Source organism: Corapipo altera, unplaced genomic scaffold, assembly GCF_003945725.1.
Source record: "Corapipo altera isolate COAL_440 unplaced genomic scaffold, ASM394572v1 55, whole genome shotgun sequence".
Lineage (NCBI taxonomy): Eukaryota > Metazoa > Chordata > Aves > Passeriformes > Pipridae > Corapipo > Corapipo altera.
The window spans coordinates 6172629-6187485 of NW_020884882.1; the positions used below are offsets into that span (position 1 = coordinate 6172629).

A 14857-nucleotide genomic window follows, 5' to 3' on the forward strand; every position below is an offset into this window, starting at 1 on the left:
AAACAGGCACTATTGAATTCCACTACAACTCCATTATGGGAGTATGTTTCTACCCTGTCCCAAACCTGGGAAGGCGAATGTTCTGTGCCCCTGCCTCCCTCTCTCCCAGCCAGCCTTTCAGGAAGCTATGAAGCTAATTTTCCCCAGCAGTATTCTCTGAAGGAAAAGTTCACTTCTTGTGAAGGTAGCATGTATTTTTTAATTATTATTATTTTATGCCTCCCCAGGGAAGGTGAGGAGGGGGGAGCTTCCTTGCTCAACAGAGAAAGAAATTTTCCTGTATCAGTGCCAAGAATAGACACCCTAAATTCAGCGATCCTAATCTCCAGCCATCCATCAGCAGCAGGGTGGGACCAGTGGATTCAGATTTTCTATTAGCTAGTGACTTTGTGTGCTAAAATAAGTCCCTGTACCACCCAATTGTTCCTGCTGCTCTCTGTTCTGCAAAAGCACAGATTTAGCCATAGCTACCTCGACTGTAAGTACTCCCCCTCCAGCAGGCCCTTTATACCTGGCACGATCCTCTTCCCACCAACTCTCCAAGTCCCTGCGTGCCCCTTTGACTCTACATCATGAGCATTTCTTAAATTTCCTCCACCATCCTTCCAGCATGCACCAGGGAAAATGCCAGCTCCAAGTATCCACACTACCCTGGGAGGCAGAGTCTGGGTAGAAACCTAACCTGCAAACAGACAATGGAAACTGTTCCTCTACAGGGCCAATTATTTTCCATACACACAATGACCAAGGCCCATATTTAGGGCACACTGTGTGACAGATGAAGACAGAATAAAATAATAAACCTCCCAGCTCTACATTTTTAAAGAGTATGGGAAGATATCAAAACAGTTCACTGATGTATCAGCCTAATAAATTACTCTGTTGGTCAAATATTCAATAACTCACATTAAATGGTTATTTTCTGGACCAGAAAAAAACCCCAACGTGTAATTGATTAACATTATTCCATTATTTACACAGTAAAATCAATAGCAGAATACATAAACTGGCAGTTCGAAAATAACACTAAATAAAAACAATTAAAAACGCACAACCAAGGCTAACAGCAAACTCTGAAACTCTGTTAACCCCATCAGACAACTCACACAGTTGGTACTCTGCAAGTTTTCAAGTCCCATAGACTAGTGCCATTTATTGGGAGTAAAAATATAGAAATAATCTGAGATCAGTTAATCTCTAATTAAAGAAAAGCACCTGTCTCCATGGGTCACACAAAGTCAAATTCATATTCCTGCAGCCACAGAGAAACAAAATGAGTTGATAAGCCAGGTCTTGCTGGATCCTGGCAGCACAGGCCACGCACAAGGGAGTGAAGTTTTAGCCAAGATAAAGGCAAATGTTTCACAAGTTCAGAAAGCTCTGGAGTGCCAGAAGAACAAGCATCCAGACACACACATTTGGTCTAGAGCTTCTCTGCAACTCAGAGGACAGAATACTTTCAACTCCTACTTTTAGTTCAGCATCAGACAAAGAGAAAAGTAGACAGTCATGTCAAACAAAGGAGACAATTCACCTGAAGAGTGACTGCTGATTTTGGTGTCCCATATAACCCATAATAATGGAAATAAAATTTTCAGAAAGCTACAGATACCCTCCTAACTACCTTCCCTCTTAGTGTCAAAACTGGCATCCAAAAAAAAAAAAAAAATCAACACAATACCACAGGTCTGCAGTTCCTTTGAAAAAAAAAAAAAAAAGGCCTTCAAAGTCAGTGGAAATTCAAAGGAGAAACTTGTATTTTCTTTTTTTTTTTTTTAAGCCAAAAATGCCACAAAAACCTCAGAAAAAAAAAAGAGAGAAATATGAATTGCCCATTTGATCAATTAATGTACATGAGGCATTTTGAAGAACCTCACTAACTCAAAATCATGCCCAGGTAGGGATCTTCGTAGTATTAAATCAGTAAAGTAAACAAACAATAGTCAAGAAGTCTGCACTGTACATTGCAAACATGGCATGGTATGCCAAGTGTATAGTCTCCTATACCAAAGGAAGGAGAGATTATGCAGTCCTCAACTCAGCTTTACAGATTTTTGAGAAGAAGAAAACTAAATGGTTTTTACAAACAATCAAGTTTTGAATTAGGCAAATAAAAATTAATAGTTCTTTACATGAAAGTTAATAGAACACCCATCACACTAATACATCAAGTAAATATTTTCTGAAGTTTGCATCAACTCTGTTCATCAAGGGGTAAGCAATTAAGTTATTTATATATTGTACCTCTCCACCTAAACCATTCATAATGAAAAATTCCATGATGTGATGTATAAACAAATGATTCTCCACTGTTGACTGGAAGGTAAGCACCACTGAGACTGAACTTATGCCAGCAATGCAGTACCAACCACCACAGACAGTGGTTGTCAGACAGTGCCTCCACACTGATGGGACGGTAAAAGCAAATCCCAATTAATTTTTACTTTAGGTGTTAACTCCTCCAAAAACACCTATCTTCTGCCACACTGAGGTGGATCAAGTACATACACTACAGCAGACTAACACGTGTGTGACACAGAAACAACGTGCAAAGCATGGCTCAAGTTCTTCATGTTACAAACTTGATTCCAACTTCAGCATGCCATAGCTCCCTAAGGCATCCTGTATATTTCTTTTAGCCTACTAAAATAAATGTTCTTATTTATTACAATGTGAAAATGCAAAAAAGAATTAGTGTCCTTTGTGTTATTTAATCTAACTCATAATTTAATCCTTCTTGTTTACACTGTTTTTACATTTCCAGTGTACTGCAGACTGTGTAAAATATGTCAACGGCAAGCTGGAAGTTTTGTCACTTAGGGAGGTACACAAAGCAAATCTCCGGGAAGAACACACTGATTAGACATCAAGTTACTCAACACTGCATGGCACTGAACAAACAAGTCACTTTAAACAAGGATTTCTGACTGTTTGCAAGTAGACCACACGTAATACACTAGGTATACAAACATAAGAAAATGTTAGACTCTGGAACATAGCAGTGAAAATTCTGCAGCCCACCAATATATGTACTTACACAAAACAAATATTTCCAGTTCCCAAACAAAGCGTTAAAGAGACAGCTTACCCTTTCCACTTGTCCTTCTTTGTGCTTCAGTTTGTACACTTTCAGCTTTGGAAGGAAAGTCTCTGTGTAATTCTTGTCCTCCATGCCTTGGAGCAGCACCCCATGGAATGCCAGCCTGCAGGTATTTGCATGAATATCTGTATCCAGCTTGGAGCCGATCACAAGGCACAGTTTAGGACAAGTGACTGGTTTTTCAAACTCCAGCAAAGCCCACTGTTGTTTTGGGAGCTGGACTTCTCCTGTCTGGTCGTTTTCTTTGTTCTCCTCTGACGAAACTGAGTCCTTGGACAAATATTGCTCTTGATAAAGATAATCTTTTTCAAAATCAAAAACATTTTCTTGAATTTCTTCATTGAAGTCAGCAGGGGCTGGACTGAAAAACATCACTCTTCCCATAACTGTTTCATGACCAACTGTGATGTGGAACTTGGCCTTGGTCTGAAGAGTTCCTCGAAAATACTGGATTTTCTTCAAGGAAATTATTGCAGCATGGATGGTGTGAAGTGAATCTGGGGTGCAAATCAGGCCTCTTTCCAGCAGTTTGGGATCAAACTGGGTTACACAGATACCTACTCTGTCACCCTGCATAGCATAAGTCACAGGAGTATGGAACATCTGCATGGACTTGACTTTCTTTGTCACCTGTTGAGGAAAGGGGAGGAAAAAGAATGAAGTAATTAATTGTACATGAGTGCATCATGAACGCTCATATCATTATATGCTTATATCACATGATATATGCTTACATTGTGATGTATCAGCCACCCAGAAGGGAACAAATTGCAGAAACTGAGATCAAAATAGAGGACCAGATGAAAAGTCTAAGGCTGAACTAAAACCTTCAGTAACTGGAATATAAAGAGCTCTCAAAATAAGTCATCAAAAAGTGGTCACAGCTAACAAACAGAAAGCTGATTTAAAAAAAAAAAAAAGGAAAAAATCTAGCAGCTATACATCTTCTGGAAAACAACAAAAAAACCTGTATTGCTTTTGGAAAAGCATATTTATACAAATAACAATGCCAAGGAGCTTCACCACTATGAATATTGTTTGGGTTCCCTGAATCTCTGGCTGCTAACCAAAACCAAAAGAAATGCCCTTTTACAGATTATAATGTTATTATTACAACGTTTTGCAAAATAAATGCCACATCAGTGCCTGTGAATTCTTGAAGAATCCACAAAATATTATGAGAAAGGAGATCAAGAAGTGTGATCATGTAAGAGAAAACCCCCTCACTAAAAAGCCTGGACCAAAAGAGTTTGTCAAGATCTTAACTAATGTCAAAACAGACTTAAAAGGCCATTGTAAATACTCAGCAGAGTTTCAGTTTCAAGCATTTTTGTACTCAAATATACATTCATTACCCCTTTAGCTAAGTCTCCTAGACAGTGCTACCTATCTAGATAAATTGGAGAGAAACAATTTAGTGTTTACCTCCAGCTCTCTATTCACTTCCAAGATTGTACTTTTGGAGGCTGAAAGTACAGCGGCTGGAATCAAACTCTTCCCAAACCCTCCCTTCTTTCATTCACTACCTGTCCCTCTCCAGTTTCAATCCATGTTATAGTTGCAACACTGGTGATACATACGATGTTTAAGGACTTAAAAATAAAAAGAAAAATAAATAGGGTTGTTTTAAATGTGTTTCAAAGATATAAACAAGCACTACAAGAATGAAACTGCCATGAGAAGTACCAGCTCAAATCATTTTGAAAGACTTTTGTGACTTCACATATGATAACACTGGCAGTAAATCTTTGCTCTTGTACAACCATGGACAGATTGTAGAATAAACTGACAAGAACCAAGGAATCTTCCAGCATTGTCACTCCTCAAACCAAAACTGGAACTGGAAGATGCACAAGAGATCTGTCCAGTTGTCTATTTTAAATAGCAGATTACCTGTGCTACCCCCAACTCTCTCACAGGAGGCAAGTCCTGCACATCCTGAGCTTTAAGAATTGAGATCCTCTCAATCTTGAATCCAAAACCACCCACAAACTGTATGTAAACATTTAAAAAATTCCAGAAGGAACAAACTACTGGGCAGAACCAGAGCAGAGGGGAAGGAGTGCCCAGAGCTTTCAGAATCACCTGATTTATTTGGAGCTGGGTATGGCTTTCAGACAGGTTTGTTTGTCCTCAGACACAAGGAGGAAAACACACTGCATTACACAACCTACTGAAAATCATCACTTCATGCTGATCTATCCAGTACCTTGTAGATGATTTAATCAGTCCATTTATATTTGTTTTAAGTAGTATCTATTACTGTATGTAAAGTTCCCCTAGATATATCAGAGGATGGAAGTAAATGGGAAGGACACATTTGAGCCCACCACATGCTCTCAGCACCAGAACTGTAAAAGGAGCAATACAGCAGTATCTTAACTGACCATAACCTCTGTTCCAAGAGCATAACATTTGTAGGAATTAGAATCTGACCAGAACAATGCCAGAGTGTGCATAAGTGATTAGAGGGTAGATTAGATCACCCAAACTGAGTTGGAATTGCATCTCCTTCAAAAGGTCAGACATGGAACCAGCAGAGAAGTGAATCAGGGAGTTGGTCTGCACCCACTGGATCAAATAACAAGAGCCAGAGTAGCTTTAAATCACTGATTTCCTGTTTGCTGAATAGACCATGGACATCAGTACAGTATTTCATTCCATTTCACTCTGACCCCAACTGACAGAGATATTTGCCCATGGTTTAAAATACTCCAAATGTAGGGGGTTTCTTCAAGAGACTCAAGTACATAACTAAAATTCATCTTTGTTTTGACTGACCTTAAAATACAAACCCAGGAGCACTGAAAAGGATGCAACTGACCCTCAGTATTAAATTCATTTCTCTTTTGCATATCTAGTTTCTCTACGTAAGGGATCCCTACAAATTATAACAGTTCTAAGGTTTCACACACTTTCTTTAGCTTTACAGCAAAGGATTTTTCAAGTAGGGAGCTGGACCACCCAGTCCACCCATCTACCAACAGAATGATGTAAAATACTTCAGAGCACTCTGTCCTGATCAACAGGAATTTGTAACCAAGACCAGCTATGACAAACAACTTTGGCATTTCTTTGCACTTATTTTAAGCCCCCATTTTAGTCCTCAAACTCCTGTCTGTAAAACGAGTTCTATTAAAACATTGCCCATGAAAATAGTGCAAGGCCCATTTTAGCAATCTATTCAACAGAGCAGGGAAATCAGGCCTTCAGACACATAAAGGGAACAATATTCAGTGAAATTTGAAAGTGATGGACTTTACTGCATGTGAACCATGTAAGTAAACATGGAGAACTTGGATACCATTATAAAACTTTGCTAAGAAATTCACTCACATTTTGCTTTCTAGTTGTGGTACAGGGGAATTGATTATATCTCATCATATAAATCCAGAGCCACGTTTTGAAATCTTACATCATTTGCAAAGATATTTGCTTCTCTTAAAATTTTATTTGTATAATCACATTAGTGTTCCTAAAGCATTATGTAAAGGTCCACAAAGAGAGTGAGAAAGAAGTTTGTGTTCAAATGCAGATTAAAAAATGCAAAACAGAAATCAAAAGCACCCAAACAGTTCAGCCCTTGAGATAAACAAATGTATTTAATATAAAAGAACCCGTTATTTGAAGACCAAAGGAAAAGCCCAGCAAGATTTTCAAAGCCATTTACTGCAGATTAATAGAAAACAGGATACAGAAGAAGTCCACTAATGACTTTTGGCCCTGATATGTCAGAGTTTCTTTTCCTTTATTTATCCAACCACCATTAAGTTATCAGCCACATGCCATTGCTCAGAGCTTCTTTAGATAAAAACCAAGCCATCCCACTGCCTCCCAATGCTGGGAGTGCATCTTTCTGATATCAAAGATACAGCAACCATATTTGCCTGTAATAGTGATGAGAAACTGCAAAGTTAAAGTAATTAGTCTCAATGATATATTAGAGAAAATACTGATTAAAAATGCAATATTTATAAAAGGACTATTACATATGTATTATAAAAACAGACCCCACTTCAAATGCAGAGGACTCCAACCAGATTAAAAATAAAGACCACACCTCAGAGCCCAGATGAGCCGCATCTTTAACTGAAGAAAGTACCATTTCAGCCCAGAAGTTTAAAAATACACCAAGTGCAAGCCTGTCTGAATCAGCACCCAAAGAAGAAAAAAAAGCAAAACAACACTCTTGAGAAGTATAAACTGGCCATACTTTGCAGCAAAGTGCCAAATACAAGAAACACCATCTTAGTATCATCTAGAAGAAATGGAGCAGCAAACTGAGGCCCAACTGCATGACTAAAATGCTTTTGAAAGCAAGGACTGCCTTCCTCCCTTTTGCTCTGCTACAAATCCAAATAAAGAATAAGGTATCCCATCTTCCTGTTTCTAGTATCATTTTTTGGTGGTCAGAAGATATCAAGCTACATTGGCAAAAAGGCTACCACAATTCTTAGCTTTCAGCCAGCCCATGTCTAAGCACATAAACTGAAACTGTAATTCAGATACAAGACTGCTCCCTACACATAAGCAGCTCTTTTCATAAATTCCCTTCTAAACATGAAGAATGCTGAATTCTTTGCCTTATGAGGGATGACAAAGGTGAACCCTGCAGATGAGGAAGCAGCCATGTGTTCAGTGAAGCCAGCAAACCACTCCTGCTCAGAAGCAGTGAAAGGACATGTAGGCTGCGAAGGTACAAGACAGCAACAACGAGCAATCAGAAATCAAAAGTAAAGGCCTCTCCTCCATCCACGTAACAAAAATTATTTTAAGAAATAAGGTATGAAATAATTTCTAAATTCTCTTAGATGCCTTTGTGGATCATGTCATAACTCATTAGTTCCAAAACTTTAGCCAGAATCTTGAAACAGCATAAAATGGCAATAAACCAGGAGCTGTCAATAATACATCATTGAACAGGAAATCACACAATGCAAACTTTGCCCACTGCTCAGGTTGTGGAGAACTTTCTCTTCTGAGCCAACATCACAACAGCAGCTAGGATCAAATACAAAGAGCAGAAACCTCAAAGAGTCAGAAGTAATTCAAGGTTTGCAGTTTCCAGCAGATCATGTGGCTTAGTAACAATATTCTGAAAGATCTTGAATATTTCTAGAATCTATTATTTATCCATGGCCTCACCTCCATGTGGCAAAGGAACATAGCATCTGGAGGAAAAACTATTTCACATAGAACAATTCTTTTAACTTAATTTTTTTTAAAGTGAGGTTTATAAGGGCATTCACCATATGACCACTTATGCAACACCACACACATGCTATCAGATTTATTTAATATACTCCTCCTACTGATAAAATAACACCATAGCCTGCACTGCAACACTGGAATACAAAGCAATATAAAAGGGGATAATAAAATCCATTTAGTTTATTTCCTTTCTCAGCATCTAAAATATGCACTCAATAAATAAAAGAAGCAGGTCGATGATCTTCCTTCTGCTTTAGTACCATAATTTTAATTTAAATTACATGTATACTATATTCATGCACACAATCACAAACCAAAAATTAGCAAGTGTTAAGATTAAGATTTTGCAGGTAAAGTTAAGTGACCTTCTGTGCCTACGCAGTCTCCTGTAGCCTTTAAGTATATTATCTCAAGTTTTTTCAACAGAACCTAATCCATCCCATGTACTGGCTGGACAAATCTCACTGAATAAGAAAACTATCCTCCATTTATTTTCTTCTCACGATTGAACTTCCCCGAATTCGTTATATGTTGTAACTCATCAAATTCACACTGTATTACATGTATGCTATCTTACTGGACTAGTTATTTGGTAAACTCCAGTAATCTTGTCACCCCTGTGATATAACACTGGCATTACACCTCAGTGCAGATAAACTCAACTGCAGCATTTGTCACTAACCAAATTCTCAAGAAAAACCCACTGTCTAGTTGTTGAGACCAAAAAGCTGAGTTTGCAGAATTATTATAATGTCATAGCAATTTTCTTCATTCACAGCAAAGCTTCCAACTTCAGGTAATTTTTAACTTGCACCAAACCCCCTAAATCCACTCCACACCTCTCCAGGTGCCACAGAAGAATGCTGTGAGAGATGCTGCTGAAGCCTCACTAAAATCATGACTCTTCCTGTCTCTACATTCAGCCCCAGAAGCCAATCAGGCTGCTCGAGTATGATTTGCCCTTGTAGCATCTCCCAGTAGCACATGTTCCTAAATATGCTCCTTGGTTCCCACCTTTTACCTCTACCTGGGATTCACCAAGAGCACCAATCCCCACTGCACTTCTATTTTCTCTCTGCCTTGTCTCTTCTAGATTTGGGTGAATCTATTCACACAGGGGAGAACCACACTCTGTTTTAGTCCTCTGGCCAAAAGTGCCTGGCAGCCATACACATCAAATATCTGGGGAATATGTAGGGAATAGATGCCCACCTCCAGGATGTGTGGAAGGATGCAGAAGGCAGACACCTACCATACATTCTTTCATCTCAAAATGACTAAAATATCTCAATTTCTTTTTTTAAACAAAAAAAGGAATAAGATGTCCAGTATCCCAAATTAAGTGGTACTGCTTATCACTACAGATGACAAAGTATGCATTTTAAAAGCACAGTATAATGGCAATGAGTTTAGGTAGCAAGTATCTAAGCAGAGAATGTCAGACCCATAGTAAAACTATGACACAGAAGCAGCTTAACATTTACATACCAATTAAAATTTCTGCAACTTATCAAAAATATTTCAATAAAACATTTTTCAAAGAAAAAATCCAAAAAGAAGTCAAAACCAATGCAAAATGATAGGTTAAAGAAAGGCTGTCTGGAATTTTCTTCTTCCAACAGAACGAACTGAGTTATTTTTTCCAAATAGATTTAGGTTTAGAACAATAATAATACTTTTATCTGAAGACTTCAAAGTCACATGCAAGAGAATATATCACAGTAAACACAGGGTTGAAGGTTTTATAGAAGAACTTCTACTGGCATTTTTTCCTTCTTCTTTAAAAGAAATTTGTTTACTATCAGTCTTTGAAAAGCATAAAAGAAAGCAAACTATAGGGTAAAGAAGTAAAACTTTTACATGTAAGGAACATTTGGAGCTTTGTGAGAAGGCTGGTTTTGGTAGAATATGCGACATGTAGCCCAATGTGAGTAATATTATATCTCAAATAAAAATCAGCCCATGAATATACATAATCCAAAAGGTAATTCTCCCAATCTCTGAAATGTAATGGAGCCACTCTAGATCACTGAGGCATGAATATTTACCGTATTCAGGCTTTACTGCTCTCGATCTGGGTTCAATTTTGCAAATTAAAATGAAGGCTCTGTGGATAGAGAGATTAAAGAAGAGCATCCCAAAGCCTGCCTGTTTCCTTGGTGTGGCAGCAGTGATCTGGTTACCCTTCTGTTAGGTTATTTCTTTTTACTTAATGGAGTAGGTCAAAAGCAATTGAGAGTGGAAAGAGGAGGTCATTATTGGGTCACAACCTTGGAGTTAAAGGCTCACTAAGGAAAACAAACATAGAGTGAACATAAAGCTGCATTTAAAAATAAAACCTGTAATGAAAAATAATATTTTCAACTCTTTTTGCTTCTATTTTGACAGGTCAAGGGGAAAAATAAGAACAAAGTTCTTTTGCTCATTTCTTTCTCGTGAACCAAGTTCTCCTGTCCTTTCTCTGAAGAAAGTTTGTTAATAGAAGCCATGATTTATACAAAATGAAACAAAGGTGATGAATAATTACTGAGAGATCTGGTAGGTTTCATTAGCTGTGGCAAACGTTAACATTAATTGTGATGATTTGTACATTTTCTAGGAAATGCCTGGAATATAAATACAGCAGTACTCCAGTGCAATGCAGCAAACAAGTAAACACAAGCGTGCACATCAGTACAAGTCAAATGATACAGTACTACTCCTAGTGAATTCCTTGTACTAATTACAACCAAAACAAAGGCTACCTCTGCTACGGGAAGAAAAGAAAAAGGAATTAATTACTATCAGACAAGTATTTTTTGCAATACTTTTTCATTTATGAAATAAAAAACAACTGGCATACAAAACCTTTATAGTTTTCCCTTGAGGCAGGAATTTTTTAGTGGCAAATTTTAAAGAGTTCAACTGGTAAGCAATTTTCTATTACAAGTCATAACAGTGATTAAGATTAGATGAGTAAATTTATATCCTCTGGATTCTATGATATTTGCAAAATCTAAGCAGTTAACTCTAGAGTAAAGAACAAATGGATTTATCCCTACCACCTTAGCAAATAATACTAAGCTACTAAAGGAACAAAGCAGTGCAAAGTTTGATGCAGCAAAGCCAAATTCTAATGCAAAGATACATTGTACAAAAAAACCATCAGGTTTACAGCAATGATTCTGATTAATCCATTCAAATGCAGCCAGGGGAAGAAGGGGGCAAAAAGTCAGAAAAACCAGGGAAAGGATGAAGATAATGCATCATATGAAAATGGAAATCAACCCAAAAGGTAGTGGTCATCAACTAGAAAAAACCCAGCATTTACCATACAGAGGTGCCATGTCATAGCTTATGAAATGAGAAATTCACACTCTTTTGCCTTTGAGCTACATCCTGGTAGCAAAGGGTTACTGTGCTTTAAAACCTTCACCAACAGCCTTACTAAACATTTAATATTTTTCTTTCTGCTTTCTTAAAGGCCCCAGATGTGTTCTTGCAGATCAAAAGAGACCAACTTATAAAGTTAAACGAAATCAAGGGCTTTTGTTCCGAGGCATCGTTGCTGAACTAATTATTCCTGGATGTTGTTTAATGAAATAGCGGTGCCATATATTAAAACAGTTAACAGGATGAGTTGCCTGAGTTATAGGAAAGGTCTGATCTGGGATTATAAATTTTAAGTTTTCTTCAAAGGAGATGAAACAAACTACTCAAAACTCCCCAGTCCTTTCTGTCACTGAAAGACTGAAATAAAGGAACCCAAAAATGTATGAAAGTTGAAATATCATTCTACATATTTATTCTTCCCTGAATGATAGAGAACTAAAGATGGGGGAGTTCAAAAACCTCCCGAAATTCTTTGAGATGGGGAAATCAAGATCTAAGTTATCCTGTCTATTCCCTGAATGCTAGAAAGCACAAGTTAAAATAAACATTGGCAAGTCTTAGAGGAAACTTCATTTTAGATGTACATACACAAAACAAGAAAGGACTCCCATCTCAAGAGTAATTATTAAGTATTTTTATTAACAGAGGAAAAAGATAGGGGCACAGGTAATCAAAGAGCTATTCCAACATTGAATTATTTGCAGAATTGGATCTTTTATGTTATTCTGCAGCTCCCAATTGCATTAATATTTTTGCTAAAATGCATATTTAACCATACATTTACCCTACTGAGAGAAACAAAAAACTCCTATGATCCCTAAGGATATCTCAGGCTAGGAAGGCAACTTTTCACTCTTACACATTCAGACAATAAACACTTAACTTCCCTACCGATAGCCTCTTCTGTGTTTGTATTTTACAGCCTGACACAGGCCAACCCAACACTTGACACCTAATTAACAGACCAAGGAGCTGGAGGTCCGTATATTGATCACAGTAAATGGGATTAGTGTGAAATAAAAAGTTCAAAGGGTCTTGACCAAACTTCAGCACAGCCCAGCTGTGACAGCTGCTATGAATTTGTGTATCCAGTGCCCCACGTTTTTATTAAGAGGGGTCTGGCACACGAGAGTTTGCAGTAGCGTATGAGATCACGAAGGTTCACCTAACAATGTCAGGCTCTGTAACTGTAGTGACTGACTGAAGAAAAAAATCCTCTTGCATGTTTGCATAGGTCTTTTTGATTAACTCATGGAAAGGGTCCCTCACCTCTGATACAACAAGCATTTACAACAGACGTAGAGTTGTGACTTCTTTGCCTCTCAAGGATTTGTTAACTTGCTGTGGAAGAGCTGTCCAATTCAAAAAACCCTAGGTTTGACTATAAAAGAAAGAATTCCTGATACATGCTGCAAGCATACCTAGTATATTCTGACAATGACAGCCAGGAGCAGTATTCAAATAACAGAAGTACAAACTATCTTTTAAACACTTCTAATCTTCTATTATCTTTCTATTTCCCTAAACCTTTCAGCTGTCATCAGGTGAATAAATATTTCTACATTTTACACCCAGATACTTCCTGGTTCTAGTCCTACTGACATGATTTTTAAAACCTTCATCAAGATCCAAAGAAATTACAACAATCACCAGCATATTTTAGTATTTCTGAGTACCTGTACAAATTCATGTCTTTCAGACAAGCAGTCTCATTTTCCAGTATCAAGTATCACAGACACCTGTAACAGAAACACGGGATATGGGAAACCTACTGCAACTCAGGGAAGGGAACAAGCCCGTTGTGCAGAGATGTGCAAGTACCACTGAGGCACAGTGAATGATCAAGAGGATTCTCTTGGTTAATGGGATGTTTACCAAAATATTCAGGATAAACTACAAACAAAATGCAATTTTGCTTTTGTTGTTGTTTTTAATTATTGATTTGTTTTAGGACACACTGCCAGAATATTTTCTAAAACATCTGAGAAATGTCTGTCCTGGGAATTTATATATCAGTGATAAAGAAACAGCCGTCAGTCAGGAGAAAGCTGATAAACAGTTTTCAATTTATAAATAATTTTAATCCATTATGGGTCTTTTAAAAGGAAGCTAGATGTGGTCCACGAGGGAACCTTAAAAATAGGCTCACTGAGGTTGCAACGTGCACGTTTAACAGAAGAGGCAGCACTAGAGCCATCACACAAACACCTGACAGCAGAACACCAACAACAGAACCTAGGTATAAGTAAGGGGAGCAACAAGAAGCCTATGAAAGAAGAGTAGACTGTTAATGCTAGCATGTAAAGATATTTCAAATAGTTAAGAACCATCTTTATACAGTATTGCAGCACACAAAAAAACAGCTTTTCATTTATCTCTTTTTTTTTTCCTTCTGTGTTTCTCTCTCCTGCTTGATTTCTTTCCTCACAGAATCTTTCACTTCCTGTCCTTTGGGTCTCAGGGCTGTAGCTGCCCAGTCACACCTGCTGAGACAACCTCCCCAAAACGGCCAATGGCATTTCAAAGTACCACAATTAGGCTTCAAAATTAACATTCCAAGACTGGAAGAGGATTTTACATGTGTCTGCTCTGTCTGCAGTCAGGACTGAAAACTACAAACTGTCACTCCCTCCAAGCCCTGCATGTCAAAACCTTTTCTTTTTAATTTAAAGTTGAAACTACATGTAATCCAAAGTGTGCAGACCACAAGAAATTCTTTGAGATGACTGAATCCAGTCCAAAAAAGGTTTATCTGGCCTATCCAGCAATGGGCAAAATTTTTCATTATTCTCTATATTATTTAGGTTAGAATTGGGTGCTTGGTGGTTTGGGGTTTTTTTCTGTTTTTTTTTTTTTTTTTTTCTTTTTTTTTGGCAGTGTATTTTTAAAAATTCCACCAGATTTTTTTAGAAGTACTTTTTCATAATCAGGTTGCCTTATTTGCAGATTTCTTTCACCATAGTCACCAGCTCTCACTGCTCCAATATAGCAAAAAGCACTGTGTCTTCTTGTGTTACCAGTTTATTTTCTCTTTATATTAAAAGACGCATTAATATCCTCCTACAGTAGATATTAACATAGAAGATACTCATATCACAGTGAGACTGCAAGATTTGGTTACTTTAGGGGACTGCACAATAATATAATTTGGGATGCACCCTCCCAGTCCTGTAT

At 37.6% G+C, this 14857-nt stretch overlaps 1 protein-coding gene across 1 annotated transcript in view; it reads right to left on the minus strand.

Moving 5' to 3' along the window:
* Positions 1-14857, minus strand: part of EEFSEC (eukaryotic elongation factor, selenocysteine-tRNA specific) — a 119871-nt gene that overhangs the window by 52448 nt on the left and 52566 nt on the right. Inside the window, exon 5 of the mRNA XM_027640197.1 lies at positions 3089-3730. Coding sequence (XP_027495998.1) covers positions 3089-3730 — 642 coding nt within the window. The remainder of the gene's footprint in view (positions 1-3088; positions 3731-14857) is intronic.